The sequence below is a fragment of the Anopheles merus genome, chromosome 2L, assembly GCF_017562075.2.
Source record: "Anopheles merus strain MAF chromosome 2L, AmerM5.1, whole genome shotgun sequence".
Classification (NCBI taxonomy): domain Eukaryota; kingdom Metazoa; phylum Arthropoda; class Insecta; order Diptera; family Culicidae; genus Anopheles; species Anopheles merus.
Window position 1 is genome coordinate 27118815 of NC_054083.1, and position 16439 is coordinate 27135253.

The 16439-nt window shown below is 45.8% G+C and overlaps 1 protein-coding gene across 6 annotated transcripts in view; it reads right to left on the bottom strand.

Annotated features, from left to right (window-relative positions):
- The window catches only part of LOC121591885, a 136839-nt gene that overhangs the window by 3256 nt on the left and 117144 nt on the right, over positions 1-16439 (bottom strand). For all 6 annotated transcript variants that reach the window (XM_041912939.1, XM_041912940.1, XM_041912938.1 and 3 more), the window contains 2 exons: positions 2593-2815; positions 1179-1274 (listed from right to left, as the gene is read on the bottom strand). In XM_041912939.1, coding sequence (XP_041768873.1) covers positions 1179-1274; positions 2593-2815 — 319 coding nt within the window. The remainder of the gene's footprint in view (positions 1-1178; positions 1275-2592; positions 2816-16439) is intronic.

Here is a 16439-nt window from a genome sequence, read left to right on the forward strand (position 1 = left end):
CAATGGAATGGAAAAAAAGTTAATTAAAGTTGGCGATTAAAATATGTCATCAATATTGCATCAAGCGCATCGGATCGAAATTAAACGCGCTGTGTGTGTGTGCACAGTCCTTGTTCACAGTGTTCGGGGTAGGGTTGGTGATTGTTGGACACTTTCATTATGCGGTTCAGCACCTCGGAATTTGTGTTTGTGTGATAAGGTCAGGTGTGGGAGAGAAAAATTACTGAAAAGTAATCATTGTAAGCACAAACAAACGGTTGTGGGTTTGGATGCTGTACTGATATTTTGCGTTTTTTTTAAACCTTTTTAGGCAAATAACTGTCACAGCGATAGATCTACTAATTGAATTATCATGCTGACCGAATCGTATCACATTCCTGAACTAGGGATGGATTCTCTGGAACATACCTACCGTTCCTATTCGTTTCCTACTATGGCTGTAGTCTACCAACTTTGCGACCGCAAGAGCCTAATTCCATACAAATACTAGTAGAGTTCCTCGTAAAGAGGCAAACCCGTGAACTAAGCATACAAATGGCTTATGGCTCTATGAAACGTGTTAAGGGAACAGAGCTACCATATCTAGGTAACAATTAGTCGATAACAAGGCTTGGGTTATTCCAGATACGACTTCAGAGAAATGGAATCGTCTGGAGTCGTTGGGAAACTACGGAATCGTCCAGAGATTCGTTAGTCTATCCGATACTATCGGTATCTTATGGAACCGATAGAGTCTTCGACATTATCGGAACCATCAGAATCGTAGTTGAATGGTGAATATTTGCTGAAACATTTGATTTATTTTGCAAACAATAACTTATCCCATCCGACCTCGATTCCGGCAATTCTAATGATTCCTACGCCGTCTGCAGACGATTCTGGACGATTACAGGCGGCTCCGAAATTTCTGATTGTACCTAACCTCCGGAACATGGTTCCGAAATTGTTGAAGCCCTCTCCACTAACTAGCTCCACTTATTTGTCCATGTTGGTCAACTCCTAAACCTGATGCGCTTCTAAGTATCATTCTTCCCAGCCGAACCAAGACAAATCAATTAAGCCATACAGAAGCATTCCAGCGACTAGTACAAGCACTCGCACACCGGTTTCCTCGTCGTTTGCCTAAATGGTAGCCACTTTGTCTTGTGACATACAGCCATCCAGCAGCACACACTCACCTTAAAAGGCTTCCCACGTTGGAACGGTAGGTCGGTGGCGGTGAGGCCGTACTCCGCATCCGGCCCGACTGTCTGTCCCGATCCAGCAGCAGCAACCTATACACCAAAAGAACAAAAAAGAGAGAAAGGAAAAAAACACAACATAAGTATATCCTTTAGTACTCCACCACTCCCAAACCACTGCCCACCCTCCCACCAAAGGAAAACAGTGTCAAGAATGTTCATCGCCACCCCCATATCTCCCCCATCATCATTGGCCATAAGGGCAGAACGTTCTTCTTCAGATGATACATTTCTATCATTCCATTAAGGACCTTCCGCCCTCCCCCTTGTTTTGTTGCGTTTTAGGAGGTGCGAGACTTGAGGCACACATTTATTTTATATACACTTCTTTTCTTCTTCTCCTCTCAGTCCCTTATCCGGTGCTTAAAGAGCTGAAGAGACGGATACAGAGAGCTGGAGAGACAGTTCTCTCACCTACCGCATGTACCGTTGATACGTAATTGAGATAAATGTTTGCCCCCCCCCCCCCCCCCCACCGGGTCACACGGGTAATTACCGGCCATGTTTCAACCTTACCCCGGGGGATGGTTAGTTGTTATGGGAAGGCAGCGGAAGGGAGCGTATGTGCACACGAAATAGGCAAGCACATTCACATCCACGCAAGGGTAAAGCTCTACTTAGACCGGCTGTGTTGTGTGTTGTTTACAATTGCCGCTAGAGGGCGCCGCTAAGCACTACGCAACACGTGACGCAGAAACGCATTGAGCAATTCGAACGACTCGCATCGCATGCATTTGTGTTACGATTATTGCAAATTTGTAATTGCATTAGCCGCTTCGCAGGATTACAAATGACCACCGGAAGGGTGGCCAACACAGACACACACACACACACACACACACACACACACACACACACACAGAGCAGCTTCTGTCTGATGTAATTAATAGTCATGCAGCGTTTGCTGTACAAAACCGCAGCCAAACTACATTCATCATTCCACAGTTCCGCGTGCGCGTTATCAATAGCCGTATCAAACACAGCTGGTGTCTGTGTGAGAGCGAGTGTGTGTGTGTGTGGTTTCTCTTGTTGCAACTGTGACCGAGAATTGCTGGTGGGCGTCAATTGGTCTGTCCCGTTTTCCCGGACAGTCATTTAAGTTCCGCGTGATTTGTGTCCACCACGGAGAAAACCCAAAACAGGGATTACACGCTGTACGCGGAGGGAAATTCCAAAACGTCACAAAGCTAACAAGAGCCAACGCCCAACATGTGATGATGTTTGATTTACTATTATCAACAAATCTATTTACAGTGCAGCTTCTAATTCGACATTTAAATGCTTTACAATGATGTTTCCTGTTTAAATATAAAGCTTTTGATGGATTTTTCGTAAATAATGTCCAACCTACCTTAGTCTGTACTCCTGCATGCTGGCCTGGTACGATGGTGGCGGTGGCCGATGCTGGAACTCGGGATAGAGCAACCCGTGCGGTGTGCTGCCGCCCCGTCCGCACGGTCTCCTCGAGCAGCGTCCCAGGTCAACGGTCGAGCCGAGGCCGAGGCAGGGCGGCGCGCCCGGTGCCGTCATACGCCACGCTGCACCACTAACTGTCACTAGAATCACTCCAACACCTGCCGGGGAAGGGTAGAAAAGGGTGAGAAAAACAAAAACACACATTGAATGAAGATAAATACACAGAAATAATTTTACATAAAGAAAGCTGGTTTGGTTGTGTTTTTCGAAAGGGCGGAAAGGGAAAATGTTTCGAAAAAGTTTACCACACCAACTCAATCAACACTCTTTGCGCCTCACTTCGGATGAGTATATTTTGCAACAATGGCACACGTCTGGCAGTGCGGGGGGGTGGAGGAGGCAGCATTCTAATGAGTGCCAAAACGCGACAACAAACACGCGCGCGCAACGCAGTGTCGGATGCGTATGTCCGCGTCCAGCAGCAGCACGGGTGGAAAACTTTTTTAATTAAAATGTTAATTTCTCTCACTCATTCTCTCTCTCTCGTTCTCCCTTCTTTTACCTATATTCTTTCTTCTCCAAACGCCATTCCTAGATAGGAGGTGGAGGCTTTGTCACATTCCTGTCAGGCGCAAAGTTCTAGTACAAACATGTTTCAAACAAGGGCCAGGATTGATTGTGGCGGCAGGAAAGATAAACCCGATGGGGAGGGGGGGGGGCAAAGGGCGAGTGAAAGCTTGCGGGAAAAAATCAACTCCAAAACAGAATGGTTTAATCGTTCGCGAAACATTTTCAAACAGGAAGCAGAGAAGCAAAGTAAAGAATAGCAAAGCAAAAGCAGCGCACTAAGACGCATTAATTATAATCCCTTCCTTATTATTATCTTCCACGCCACGGTCCAGCAGCTCGACTTGCCCACTTATTTATTGACGAAATGGGAAATAAAACTTTCCACTTTTTAAAGTGTTTCGCTCACCGCTTTCCGTCCTTATCGCACTTGAAATATTCCCGTCGACACATTTTCCGTTCGATTTTTTTTTTGCTTTTTCCAGAAGCCATTTTTTGCCTCATTTTTCCCATCGCGCACCTTCTGCCTTCTCGTTATCTTGCTACTAGGTGCACGGTGGTTGAACAATTTTCAAACCCGATGGACAGGGATTTTTACCGTCCATTTCCGTCCACAACGCACCGGATCGTTGCCAGTTTTCCATTCTTTCCCGCAGAGGATAAAATTAATAATAATCATCATCAAACTCGGCGGTGGGAGGAAAATGCGCCCAAAAGAGCGCGAACGCTTGTCGTCATCGTCGTCGTCGTCATGTTTTATCAGTGATAGCGTCTATCAGCAAATCGGAAGCAAATGCCACCGGGCCTTCATTGGGCGGTGTGTGTGGTGGGAAGAATTTTCTTCTGCTCGCTTTTATGATGAGTTTGAAAAGCGAAAGAAGGAAGAAATCGAGGGCCGATTGAAACTGTTCATCGTTCGTCTCTTCGTTGGCTGGTGAGTGTGTGCGCGTGTGTGAGTGATGAAAGTGAAAAATGTATCTCCAAAAAGAGAATAAAAAAAAACACACACACACACAATCTGGAAAGGATAAGTGAAACAATCTGGCGGTGGAAGGAAAAACGTAAAGGAAAATAGAAAGGAGAAACATTTTCTTAAGCTTCATTGAATGAGACACACCAGGAGAGTGAAGAGAAGATGATTGAAAAGGTTAAAAAATCGATCAATATCTTCCGTTTTGCAACAGTCACTCTTCTTTTTTTTCAATTCAATTGAATACGGCACAATTTAATAAGGAGAAGAGGGAGGGTTGGGTAGAGGAGAAATAGGGAAATTTATTCCATCCAACACCTTCTCCTTTTTTCATGCGGTTAGCAGGGGGTTTTTATCCTCCCTATGCTATAAGCGTTGGACGTAGCAGGGAGCGAGGGAAAAGCATAATTTATATGTTTCACTGTGGGGGCTCGGTATTTTTTTTTTGCCCCCTTACCGCAACACAAAACGTGACGATGATGACCGATGTTGCAGTGCGCAGTTGGTCACGAATTCCCTCACCCACCTCTCTCGGGTCTAGCGGGTGGTAACGATTTACGGCACTAATTGAATCAGAATAATGTTATGTCTCGTTCGAGGGCGAAATCGTCCTCTTTTTTGTTGGATGGATTCATTTGTGAAACTAACACAAAAAATGCTTATTTTTACACCATTACACAAAGAGGTTTTATGATGAGATTTATTGTTAAAACACACACATACACAATTCTTAGGATTACGGGTGTTTCAGCGAAAGAGGGGCGCATTAACCGTGTGTCATCTCTGATTTTATGGGAACTCGAACTCAAACTTGAGTACGGCCCATGGGCGGTAGCTTAGCCGCCGGCTGCACAACTCACCCTTTAATCCCTTTTTGTTCCGGGAAGAGAGAGAGACACACACACACACACACGTGCGTATGAATCATATGGTTAAGCGAGCGACAAAGCCTTTTTCCCTCCTTTTGCCGTTGCTTGCCCTCTCCAAACACCAAGGACAACGACGACGACGATGGATTTTTTGGAAACGGAATGTTCATTCATAAATCATTGCCTTCCCACCGTAGTAGATTGCCGGGTGCCGGAAGGAGTCGTCTACCCCAACGGGGCCAGGGGAGTGCCAAAATAACCTAAAACGATGTGTTTTTCCGCTTTCCTCCTTTTTGCTTTTTTGGAGGTTCAAAGACCCCCCAAGCCATATTCTCCACTCCAGTGGAAAAGTGGAAATCCACATGTTCGCAACAAATCTTTACGCAATCCGGTGGCTTTCTGTATGTGTGTTCTTGGGATATTTCTGTTTTTTTCTTCTTCTTTTTTGTGTTGGAAAAGCCCGTGCCAAAGAAAAGCCAGAGACTCGGTTTCGGCTGACAGCTGAAAGGAGCTTTTAGGGCAGCCATGTATGTATGGGTTCGTGTGGTTTTTTGTGTTTGTTCCACATAGCTCTCGCCCCAGGACGACTGGCAGAATTAAGTTTTTCATCCTAATTGATAGCTCTTTCTCGCTTTGCTCTCTGTGTGTGTGTGACTGCGAAATACTCTTAAAGTTCTTAGAGCTTAAAACTCCTACAGAGATACGATTCGAAAATGATAAATTAAAATTTAAATGTCCTTCCTGTCTGATTCCCAGGAAATGGGACTAAGAAATTCACTCAATGCAGTTGCAGTGTCACTGCCTTGGAACGTGTTCCCAGGGTATCGTCGCCACATGACAACTCTTCACACATACCCACAGACACACATTAGATGGTCGTGCGAATTTCCATCATCATCTCAACTCTTCTCCCGTCTGTCTGTTTAAACAATTGCACACACTAATCGACCCAACTGTCCTCAAACCCTCTTCTTTCTCTTCTCTTGCTGTCTCCCATGTCACGCTGCCCATAAATCATAATCAGGCACCACAAGCAACTGCAATACAAATAAATGAAAAAAAGAAGAACACACTAAAGAGCAACACCAACACGTACCCATAACATAAATCATCAACACTGCTGCGCGAGAGTCTGCCCTGAGTCTGTCACAAGGGCGGTAAAGGGCGGCCGATCGTCGTCGTCGTCGTCGTGTCTCTTTAGAATGCACACCACGGAATTGGAACACAACCACAAACCCTGTCCCCGCAATCTCTCTCTCTTTCTCTCCTCTTTAACTAACGAACGAATGGTTTAGCGATTGGTTTTACTTTCGATTTCGAAACCATCTTTTTTTCTCTCCAGCGTACGGTACACGATCATTGAAGCAAACCGTTTTGAGCTGCTGGAGTGGTGAGAAAATGTGTGGAGGAGCAAACGATTTAACCCAAAGGGCAAATAGAAATGTAACATGATTTAAAAGATTGCTTCATAACACGAATGTTGAATGTTTTTGGAATGTAAACGATAAAAAAGTAAAGAGAATGTTAGAGAACAAGGTGATAAATTGCTCCCATTCTTGAAGGTTTTAATTAAACTTTGTTAAATATTCAATATATTTAGAAATACAATAAACAAAAGTGTTTTTGTTTATTTTTTATGAACATAATACTTAATAATAACAATAATTTTATTTAAAACAAAACCAAAAACTAGCTTAAAAATCTATACAAATAACACAACAACGATCTAGGAAACAACGCATTAGGCCATCCAGGTGTTATTTAAAAATAGTTTCATTGAATAGAATGGGTTCAAATATGATTTTCGAGCAATTTTGAAACCTGAAGTAAACTTTGAAATGATCATTGGAAGTAATTGACTCAAACATCTTCTTTATTTGGCATAACGTCTAACGCAAACATGTCGGCCTATACAAGGTTTTCGAGACATTATTCAGAGTACCCCACGCAGGTGGATAGTCTGTCAAGTCCTTGCTACGGGGGGACGGTCCAGTCTAGGCTTGATCCCATCACGGGCATGTTGTTAAGTCGAACGAGTTGATGACTGTACCACGAGACCGGCCAAACATACTCCAATTAAATCAGAACAGTATCTCCATATCAATGATATTTATCATCACCCAATTACCCTATCATACCATAAGCAAATACCGAGAAGCATCACTTAACCTTCTCAATCACAAATTAATTTAATTTCGTTAGATGAAAGTAAATAGCCTTCTCTTAAGTTTTTTTTTTTAATTTTAATGCTTCCTTGAATTGAAGTGAAAATTTGTGCCGCACGAAGTGAAAGGTGAGCTCCACAGAAAGGGCATCATGCTGAACGGCCCGCTGCTAATGTGCATCTTGCATCGCGCAGGTTGTAGGTGTGAAGTAGGTCAACTGCACACATGTTGTTCCCCCCGGGGTGGGGGTAATTTAAAACCCCACCCACTGCCCACCGTTCTGTATTTCACATTCATCTTAAAACGCCCTCTTACGCGTCGGTTCTACAAGGCGGAAACAGAAAGCCCAGCATTCACACACGGACGGACGGACGGCCTAATATTGATTGCAGCAGTTGCAATGATGACGGGAAAGGAAGCATGCACAACGTTTGTGAGGTGAGAATCATCATCCCCGGGGAGGCAGTTAGTTCGCCCCCCAATGCTCAAAAGGGAGCCGCCGCTGCAAATTGCACTTTCCACCTACGAGAATGAGCCATTTACAGCAACAATCCTTCCGCCAGCGCCTGGCGAAGGTTGCTTTTGATCGTTTGCCGATTCGTGTACCCATTCGTTACCCAATCGCGGGCGTAACATTCGTCTAAAATGGGCAGGAAAAACTGCCGACAAAAGGGGGGGGGGGACATGGCAAAGGGAACTGTTACGTTTCTAGGCGTAACGGGCAGTAAATCCAACCACCCAACCGAATTGCGAGAAGAAAAAGCAAAAACAAGGTCAGCAGCGCAAGTCAGACAACGGGGACGTGGAGTGAGACAAGGATGGGGAACAAATGTTCCTGTTTTGTTACGGGAGAGAGACAGAGAGATTTAAGATGCAGCTAGATTAGTGCCCAAACGTTACTCGAAATCCTTCGCCTCGAAATGTATTGATGGTGTGTTTGGTGCATCATTGAGGTGATGCCCTGAAGCGGGTGATGCAGTTTAGGTGAGGGGAAGATCAATCGCTTCGTTGGATGAATTCCGACGCAAGGGTCGTACTTTTACCTGTGTGTCTATGTGTTTCTTAACACCGTTTTCCAATACCCTTTTGCTTCAGCCGAAGGGTAAAAATGGGAATGGAACAATTAGTTTAATGGACTTTCGTTTTATTACACTTTCCCATCTGACGCGAGCAAAAACACACACACACACACCGAGAGCGCGATCGATCGGCCGGGATTAAGGTGCAATAAATTTAAACCCGTTCACAAACCGTCGTCTTCGCTTCTTCGCCCTGGGGCCCCACCGGGAAGGAAAAGGAAGCAAGTCAGATCGTGCAAGACACGCCTGATAGGAAATAGAACCAGTTTTTAAGAGCTGCCTGCTGCTGTTGCTGATGTTGCTCGCACTAATGGCAAGCTCTGGCGCGAGGGTTTGCGGCAAAGCATATGGAATTGTTTACCGGAAAAGTTGTTTGTAATTAGAGAGCATTGCAATTAGTGGAGGGTGGCAGGTGAATAGGGAGAGTGAATTTCCGACAATTACTGGATATCTTTGCCGAGATTTTCTTGTAACCATTCGAACGCAGGGAGAAGGGTGTGAATATGTACTCGTATTAAAGTGTATGTGTGTGTGTACTGAAGCAAATAAAAGCCAATCTCCTTTCGAGCAATCGATCTTGAATAGACTGAAAACTGTGTTTATTGAGATAAACTGCTACCGAATAGCGATAAAGTGAACAGCTAATCGATCGGCTTTTCGTGGAAGGTGGTAAAAGGTCATACCAGGCAGCAATAACGTTGGTGTTCATTAAGACATTGTTTGTAAAAGATGGAACATAAGAATCAAAGGGGTTTTGAGATGCTTCTTCAAACACACCGTAATACTTATTGAAAATAATAAAAGTTTTAACTTAAATTTTCTACAATTTGCACCCACGGTGACTTACAAAAATGTTGGTACAGCCGCAACGGATGACGTAGTCCTCGATTTCGGACGTCTCAGACTCCGGACGATTCGGCACTAGTGGTGCGCTCTATGGAACGTACCCAAGACTCGGATACGACTACGGTTATTGTTAGTCCGCTCTGTAATGGGATGGGATCCGAAGCCCTCCGAGGGATAACATAGGCTCTCCCATCCAACTCCTATTCCGACACGTCCTCGTCGTGCAGAGTGGTAACATGTGCCTTCATATATCCTAGCTTGGGTACACGGGCTAGATCCAACCCCTTGGGCGGATGGTGGCATATGGCGAACCAGGAGGGGGGTGGGTATCCCGGGAAACTGGGTGCCTGAACGTCGGGGGGGCAACCCGACGCTAAATAAAACGGCCACGTGGGCGCAGGGCCAGTCACCCAGTCCCATGGAACAACTGACTACAGAAAGCATCAGAAGGATACGAAACGGACTTAACGATACCGACCCAACGCAATGCCCCCGGACAACGATTAAAATGGGCTCATGGAACGTACGCACTCTTAGCAAAGCCGGAGCCTTGAAACAACTTGATGACGCCCTAGCCACATTGAGCATGGACCTCGTAGCTCTACAAGAGATTCGGTGGCTAGGGAACGGTGTGCACAACAGGCGTGGTAAGCAATGCTACGATATTTACTACAGCTGCCACGACCGCCAACACGTGCTCGGAACGGGTTTCGCCGTAGGTCCCCGACTGAAATCCGTAATCATAGATTTCAAGGCTATAAACGATAGGCTATGCACCCTGCGCATGCGAGGCAAATTTTTTAATATAAGCCTCATAAACGTTCACGCCCCTACCGAAGATAAAGAGGAAGAGGAGAAGGACCTTTTTTACGGCCGCCTCGCTAGAACTATAGATGCGTGCCCCAGGCATGACCTCAAAATCATCCTGGGGGACTTCAACGCAAAAGTCGGTAGGGAGCCAATGTACCGCCAATACACTGGCTGTCACAGTCTGCATGAGCACAGTAACGATAATGGTAGTAGATTGGTCCAGTTCGCCGCAGCGAACAATCTGGTTGTAGGAAGTACCAAATTTGCGCGGAGGGACATCCACAAAATGACGTGGGCGCACCCGGATGGCGAATCCTTCAACCAGATCGACCACGTGTTAATAAGCCGCCGACGACAGTCGAGCCTGTTAAACGTCAGAACTTATCGAGGAGCCAATATCGATTCCGATCACTACTTGGTTGGCTTAGTGATACGTTGTAGAATCGCCCGCCCCCGCACCAATGGGGGCGGAGAAAACACGCAGCCTCGGCTCAACACGAACTCTCTAAGGGACATTACTGTCCAACAGGAATTCAAAGCCGCTTTAGACGAGTCTCTACTACCAGAAAACAGATATGAAACTACGAGCGAGAGGTGGAACGCTCTAAAAACAAAAATAATAAACTGTGCAAGAAATATACTCCCACCACGTCGTGGCAACACCAAATCTGGCTGGTTCGACGATGAATGCAGACAAGTGACCGAACGTAAGAATACTGCATACCGAGCAATGCAGCAACGGCATAGAACGCGGGCATGCGCAGAGGAATATTCACGGCTCAGACGCGAGGAGAAACGAGTTCACCGCTCTAAGAAGCATGCTTTGGAAGAGCAAAACATGCGGGAACTCGAGCAAACCAGAGAGGCGTACGGACCGACACGAAAGTTTTACCAAGCGATAGCAGGTCACCGAAACAACGTGGTACCTAAGGTAACCTGCTGTCGCAACAAGGATGGAGATCTGGTTAGTAACCAGCCAGAGGTCCTCTCGCGGTGGGCTCAGTACTTTGATGAATTACTCAACGACCAGTTAAACGAACAGCTAGAAGCGCCACTAGCAGATAGTGTCATGCTACTGCCACCTAGCATAGAAGAAACACGAAAGGCTATCCGTCGGCTGAAAAATAACAAGGCACCCGGAACCGACGGAATTGCAGCTGAACTGGTCAAGAATGGAGGTGCACGACTAGAAAACGAGATTCATCAAATTGTTACTGAGGTGTGGGATAGCGAATCGATGCCTTGTGATTGGAATCTCGGCATCATCTACCCCGTATACAAGAAGGGAGACAGGTTGGACTGCAACAACTACAGGGGTATTACGGTGTTGAATACCGCCTATAAAATATTCTCCCTGATCCTTCAGGATCGCCTTGTCCCGCACGTCGAAGAGATAGTAGGAAACTATCAAAGAGGATTCCGAAACGGAAAATCAACCACTGATCAGATCTTCACCATGCGGCAGATCTTGGAGAAGATGGCTGAATACAAAAACGACACATACCATCTCTTCATAGACTTCAAAGCCGCATACGATAGCATAGCCAGGGTAAAACTGTACGACGCTATGAGCTCATTTGGAATCCCGGCCAAACTGATAAGGCTAGTTAGAATGACTATGACCAACGTCACATGCCAGGTGAGGGTGGATGGAAAACTCTCAGGACCTTTTGCTACCACCAAAGGTCTGCGCCAGGGGGACGGGCTTGCCTGTCTCCTATTCAACTTGGCGCTAGAGAGGGCCATCCGCGACTCGAGGGTGGAGACTACGGGAACCATCTTCTATAAGTCAACCCAGATCCTGGCATACGCTGATGATATAGACATCATTGGTCTGCGGCTCTCCTATGTAGCAGAAGCCTACCAAGGGATTGAGCAGGCGGCAGAGAGCCTCGGATTGCAGATAAACGAGGCAAAGACCAAACTGATGGTGGCAACATCAGCGGACCTACCAATAAATAATCCGAATCTACGTAGGCGTGACGTACAGATAGGTGAACGCACTTTTGAAGTCGTCCCACAATTCACCTATCTTGGGTCAAAGGTCAGCAACGACAACAGCATGGAAGCTGAGTTGCGCGCAAGGATGCTGGCTGCCAACCGGTCATTCTACAGCCTGAAAAAGCAGTTTACCTCAAAGAACCTGTCGCGACGGACGAAGCTGGGACTATATAGTACCTATATAGTACCAGTACTCACATACGCCTCTGAGACATGGACACTGTCCAAATCTGACGAAACCCTCTTAGCCGCGTTCGAGAGGAAGATGCTCAGAAGGATACTTGGCCCCGTATGTGTGGAAGGACAATGGAGGAGCCGCTATAATGACGAGCTATACGAGATGTACGGCGACCTCACTGTCGTACAGCGTATAAAGCTCGCCAGGCTCCGGTGGGCTGGCCATGTTATACGCATGGAAACGGACGACCCAGCCCGTAAAGTCTTTTTAGGCCGTCCACAAGGACAGAGGAGGCGTGGTAGGCCCAAATTGAGGTGGCAAGATGGCGTGGAGGCGTCCGCCATTAAGGCCGGGATAACGGACTGGCAGACGAAGGCGCGAGACCGTGAGCGGTTTCGGACACTCCTGAGGCAGGCCAAGACCGCAAAGCGGTTGTAGTGCCGGATAAGTAAGTAAGTAAGTATTGTTAGTCCGAATCCGACTCCGGCGAAATCGGAACCATTAGGCCCCCTCCTGGAGTCGCAGTCGTCTGGAGACGGAATGGTCTGGAGTCGGAGTCGTTCCGATTCGAAGTCGCCCTAATTTGCTGTCACGCGTAGTGGGAGGCGACCGAAGTCCGTCAAGATCAGCATGAAACGCAAGGGTTCGGAGACGCCGACGGAGCTAACCACAGTCGATTAGTGTCTTCGTAAGCAGACTTTTGTTCCTAAGAATATCGCTTAACGACAGCATCCTTGCACGGGATGTCTCCGGATGACTCCGACTCCGGACGACTCCGATTCCAAATGATTCCGTCTTCGGATGACTCCGACGCCGATTCTGGATGATTTCGACTTCGAACTTGGATGTCTTCGACTTCGACTTCTTCGACTTCTTGGATGTCTCCGACTTCGGACGACTCCAGACTATATTCACTGCACTCATTACTAAAAATTGTACTATTATCAATGTATGTATTTAATTATCCAGGATAAAGTTGCTTTCTAGCAAAACCATCATCTAAACAACCGAGAAAGTCGTTGCAGCGATTCAAAAAATTAACAAGAACTATTAAATTATACGCTTATAAAGCGTTTTAAATAAGCTTCACTTTTTTATATTCAGGAGCAACGGTCCAAAAATGAGCTTCACTTTAAAATGCACCAATTTAAGCACCATTGCACTTGCAAGTTAGAAACACATGCAGCGTTGAATTTTGCCCGTATCGATCCCAATTTGCAATTGCAATTGCATTCAAAGACTGCACCACAACCACTACCACCAACTCCTCTTACATTTCCAAACACCCAATATTCGTGCCCGACCGTCGAACATAACAAAAAAAACGCGCACAACGTCCAATCCCGCGTGTGTTGACTAAAATATTATTCCTAATAAATCCACCCCGAAAGCATCCGGTGTGCGATTCGATTAAACGCTCATTATTGCCGCCATTCAGGCGCAAAGTTTAAACCCTAAAACGTGTATGTGGTGTCGCCCTGGTGCGTTTTCGCTTGGGTGACGGTGGATGCAGGCCACAATTATAGACAGCTCCCCCCCCCCCCCCTCCCCCTGAATGAACCCCTCGCCCGCCCCCTTCGACCATACTTTGCCCACTAATTAGGCGTTCCGAAACCTCAAAATCACATAGCATCGGTATGTGAGACGCGATTTGATTCGGCGGGAAATGTGGTCATTGGGAAAGGTGAAACTGATGATATTGCTGCCATCATTTACACCCCCTTTTCCACTGCTACCCCTTTTTCCAGGCGGTCGGTACTGTTCGGTTGCGGTCAAATCGCACGTGAGCTGAAATCGAGATTGATTCAAAACTTCATGACGATTCCATCCCGCACCAACCAACCAACCAGCGTTATGGATTCCGCAATGCTGTGCAATTCCGCCCTGGGAATGCGAGTGTGTTTGTGTATATATTATTGAGGTTCGATGTGAGTGTGTGTGTGTGTGTGTGTGCATTCATGCCATCATGCATTAGAAAACCCTTAAATACCTACACAAACACCATGGGAGAGAAAAAGAGAGCGAAAAACATATCGTTCACAATCGTCCATTCGGTCGATATAGCAAACATAGAGGTGTGAGTGGGTGATATTGCATGGGGGGGGGGGAGGGGGTGATAAAAATAACCACCAATAAATATGCTGCAAACACACCGACACAGGAGAGTCATTTCGGTAAGCGGCTTTTCCGAAATGCGGTAATTAGAATGTAAGCCGCGATGCGACCGCTGTTGCGACCTGGGCGCTTGTTTGTGGTTTGCAAATGCATCCGGAAAATGTTGCACAACGAGCTGCACGCGATTGGAGAATGTTGTTGGGAGATATTTTTTTGTGATTCCTCCGGACAAACTGATTCCACTGTTGCCTGTCCACACTGCCTTCCAAAGAGGTTCGCTCTGCAGTACATTGCTTATATATTGCTCACCAGGAGGAAGAGTGGAATAGATGATATGGCGAAACACGCGAAATAAACTTCAAATTGGCCAAATTAAAGAATGCCTGTGTGTGAGCTGTGGCTATGTTACGAGTACGAGCGCGCGCTATTAAACTTTTAAACGATCAGTAAGTAGGGACATTCAGTTCAATTGCATACAAAAGGCACACTACTTGATGAAGTAGCTTCATTTTCCTCTGAAACTCGATAAAAACAGGCTTTTTTACTTTTATTTGCAATCAATGGCATCAGTTTTCCAGTATCGGTGAATGCTCTTGAATACACAAAAAAAAACCATACAAAAGAGTGATCAATTTTCAAACTCCAATTCGCTCTCGATACAATCCCTTTTTTGTCTCCCTTCTGCCAACAAGCACAAAATGGCGCACATACACACACACATCATTCTCAGATTTTCAAGCGTGTTTCAAGAGCCTCACGACGCAAACGATGCGAAAGATGATATCTGTTCGGTTGTCGTCTCCGGTAAAGTATAAGAAAAAAAAGGCCCCAGTCTAGGAGGTAGAGAGTGAGAGAGAAGGAAGAGAAGTGGTTGAAAATTGCAACAAAATTGCATCTTTGATGATAAGCTAACAAAAGGCTGGTCGCACAGGAGACAGGAGAAACCTCTTTTCCTCCTCTCCCCTCTATCTGTTCAACGGAATAAAACTTTCCCGAGGAAAGTAAATTGTTTGCAGCAGGAGGAGGATAGGCGCGATTGCGGAAATGCAAACCACCGGAGATAGGATGCGGAAGTTTGCTTCGTTTTTTTTATTCTTCTTTCTCTATCCCACTCCGCCCCAATGTACATATCGGAGTAGGCGATAGTGTTGTGGGCCAGATCTCTGACTGATGATGTCGAACAGGATGATGTTGATGATGATGTTCCGAGTGAATTTTCCACATTATGGTAACAAGGGGTACGTTGATCTGCAAGGATGCAGGATTACCGAGACGAAGCGTCTCGAGAGGCACGCCGATGAGGACGCTGGTACGATGGTGTAGGATTTCTGTTGATTTTTCCATTTTGAGATGGAAGGAACATACGGCCACCATTCCTGGAGCACAGAAGGATGATGATGATGGTTGGGAAATTTGTTTTGTTTGAAATTTAATTTTAATGCCATCCCGGCATTGTTTGTCCGCGTGATGGAAAGATAGATAGAAACAGATAGAGATAAAGAGAGAGAGAGAGAGAGAGAGAGAGAGAGAGAGAGAGAGAGAGAGTTTCACAAGCAGATAGTTTGTTAGCAAACATTGAATGATGCCGAGCGGGGGCTTTTCCTTTACATTGAAAGACTTTCTCAGGATAAAATTTCCAAGTAAAAGTGCAATAGCAAACATCTATGCTTGTTCCATTAAAGAAATATGAATATTTTCTAATGAATTTTCTGCCTTCTCTTCAAGAAAACAGTCCTTCTGCAAAAAAGGATTTAAACCACTATCGGCGCGGTTGCGTTTGCTTACCCTCTGTTGGGTAAGCTGCTAACCAAACTAAGCTGATACGTGGTGTGATAACATTTCCTTCCCCGGTTGCTTCATTTCATCGTTTTTATCCTATCTGTTGCACTTCAGCTGACCGCACCTGGCCCCGCAAAAGGAAGAAGCACGAGGATCGCGCATCGTTCGCACGCTTCTGGATTATTATATGGCTCAGTTAACAGCGATTATGCTCAAGTGAGCAATTCTACAATCGTTTCTCCCTTAGTTTTTGCTTGCCTTGTGTCTGGCCAACATTCTTTGAAACCCAATCCTTCCTTCCTTGCTTACACATACCCATGCAAACATTCTTCAAACGGTCATTCGCACATACAAGCTTCTTCTGCTTCGACAAAAAAAGCGGAGAGGAAATACGTAAATTTTC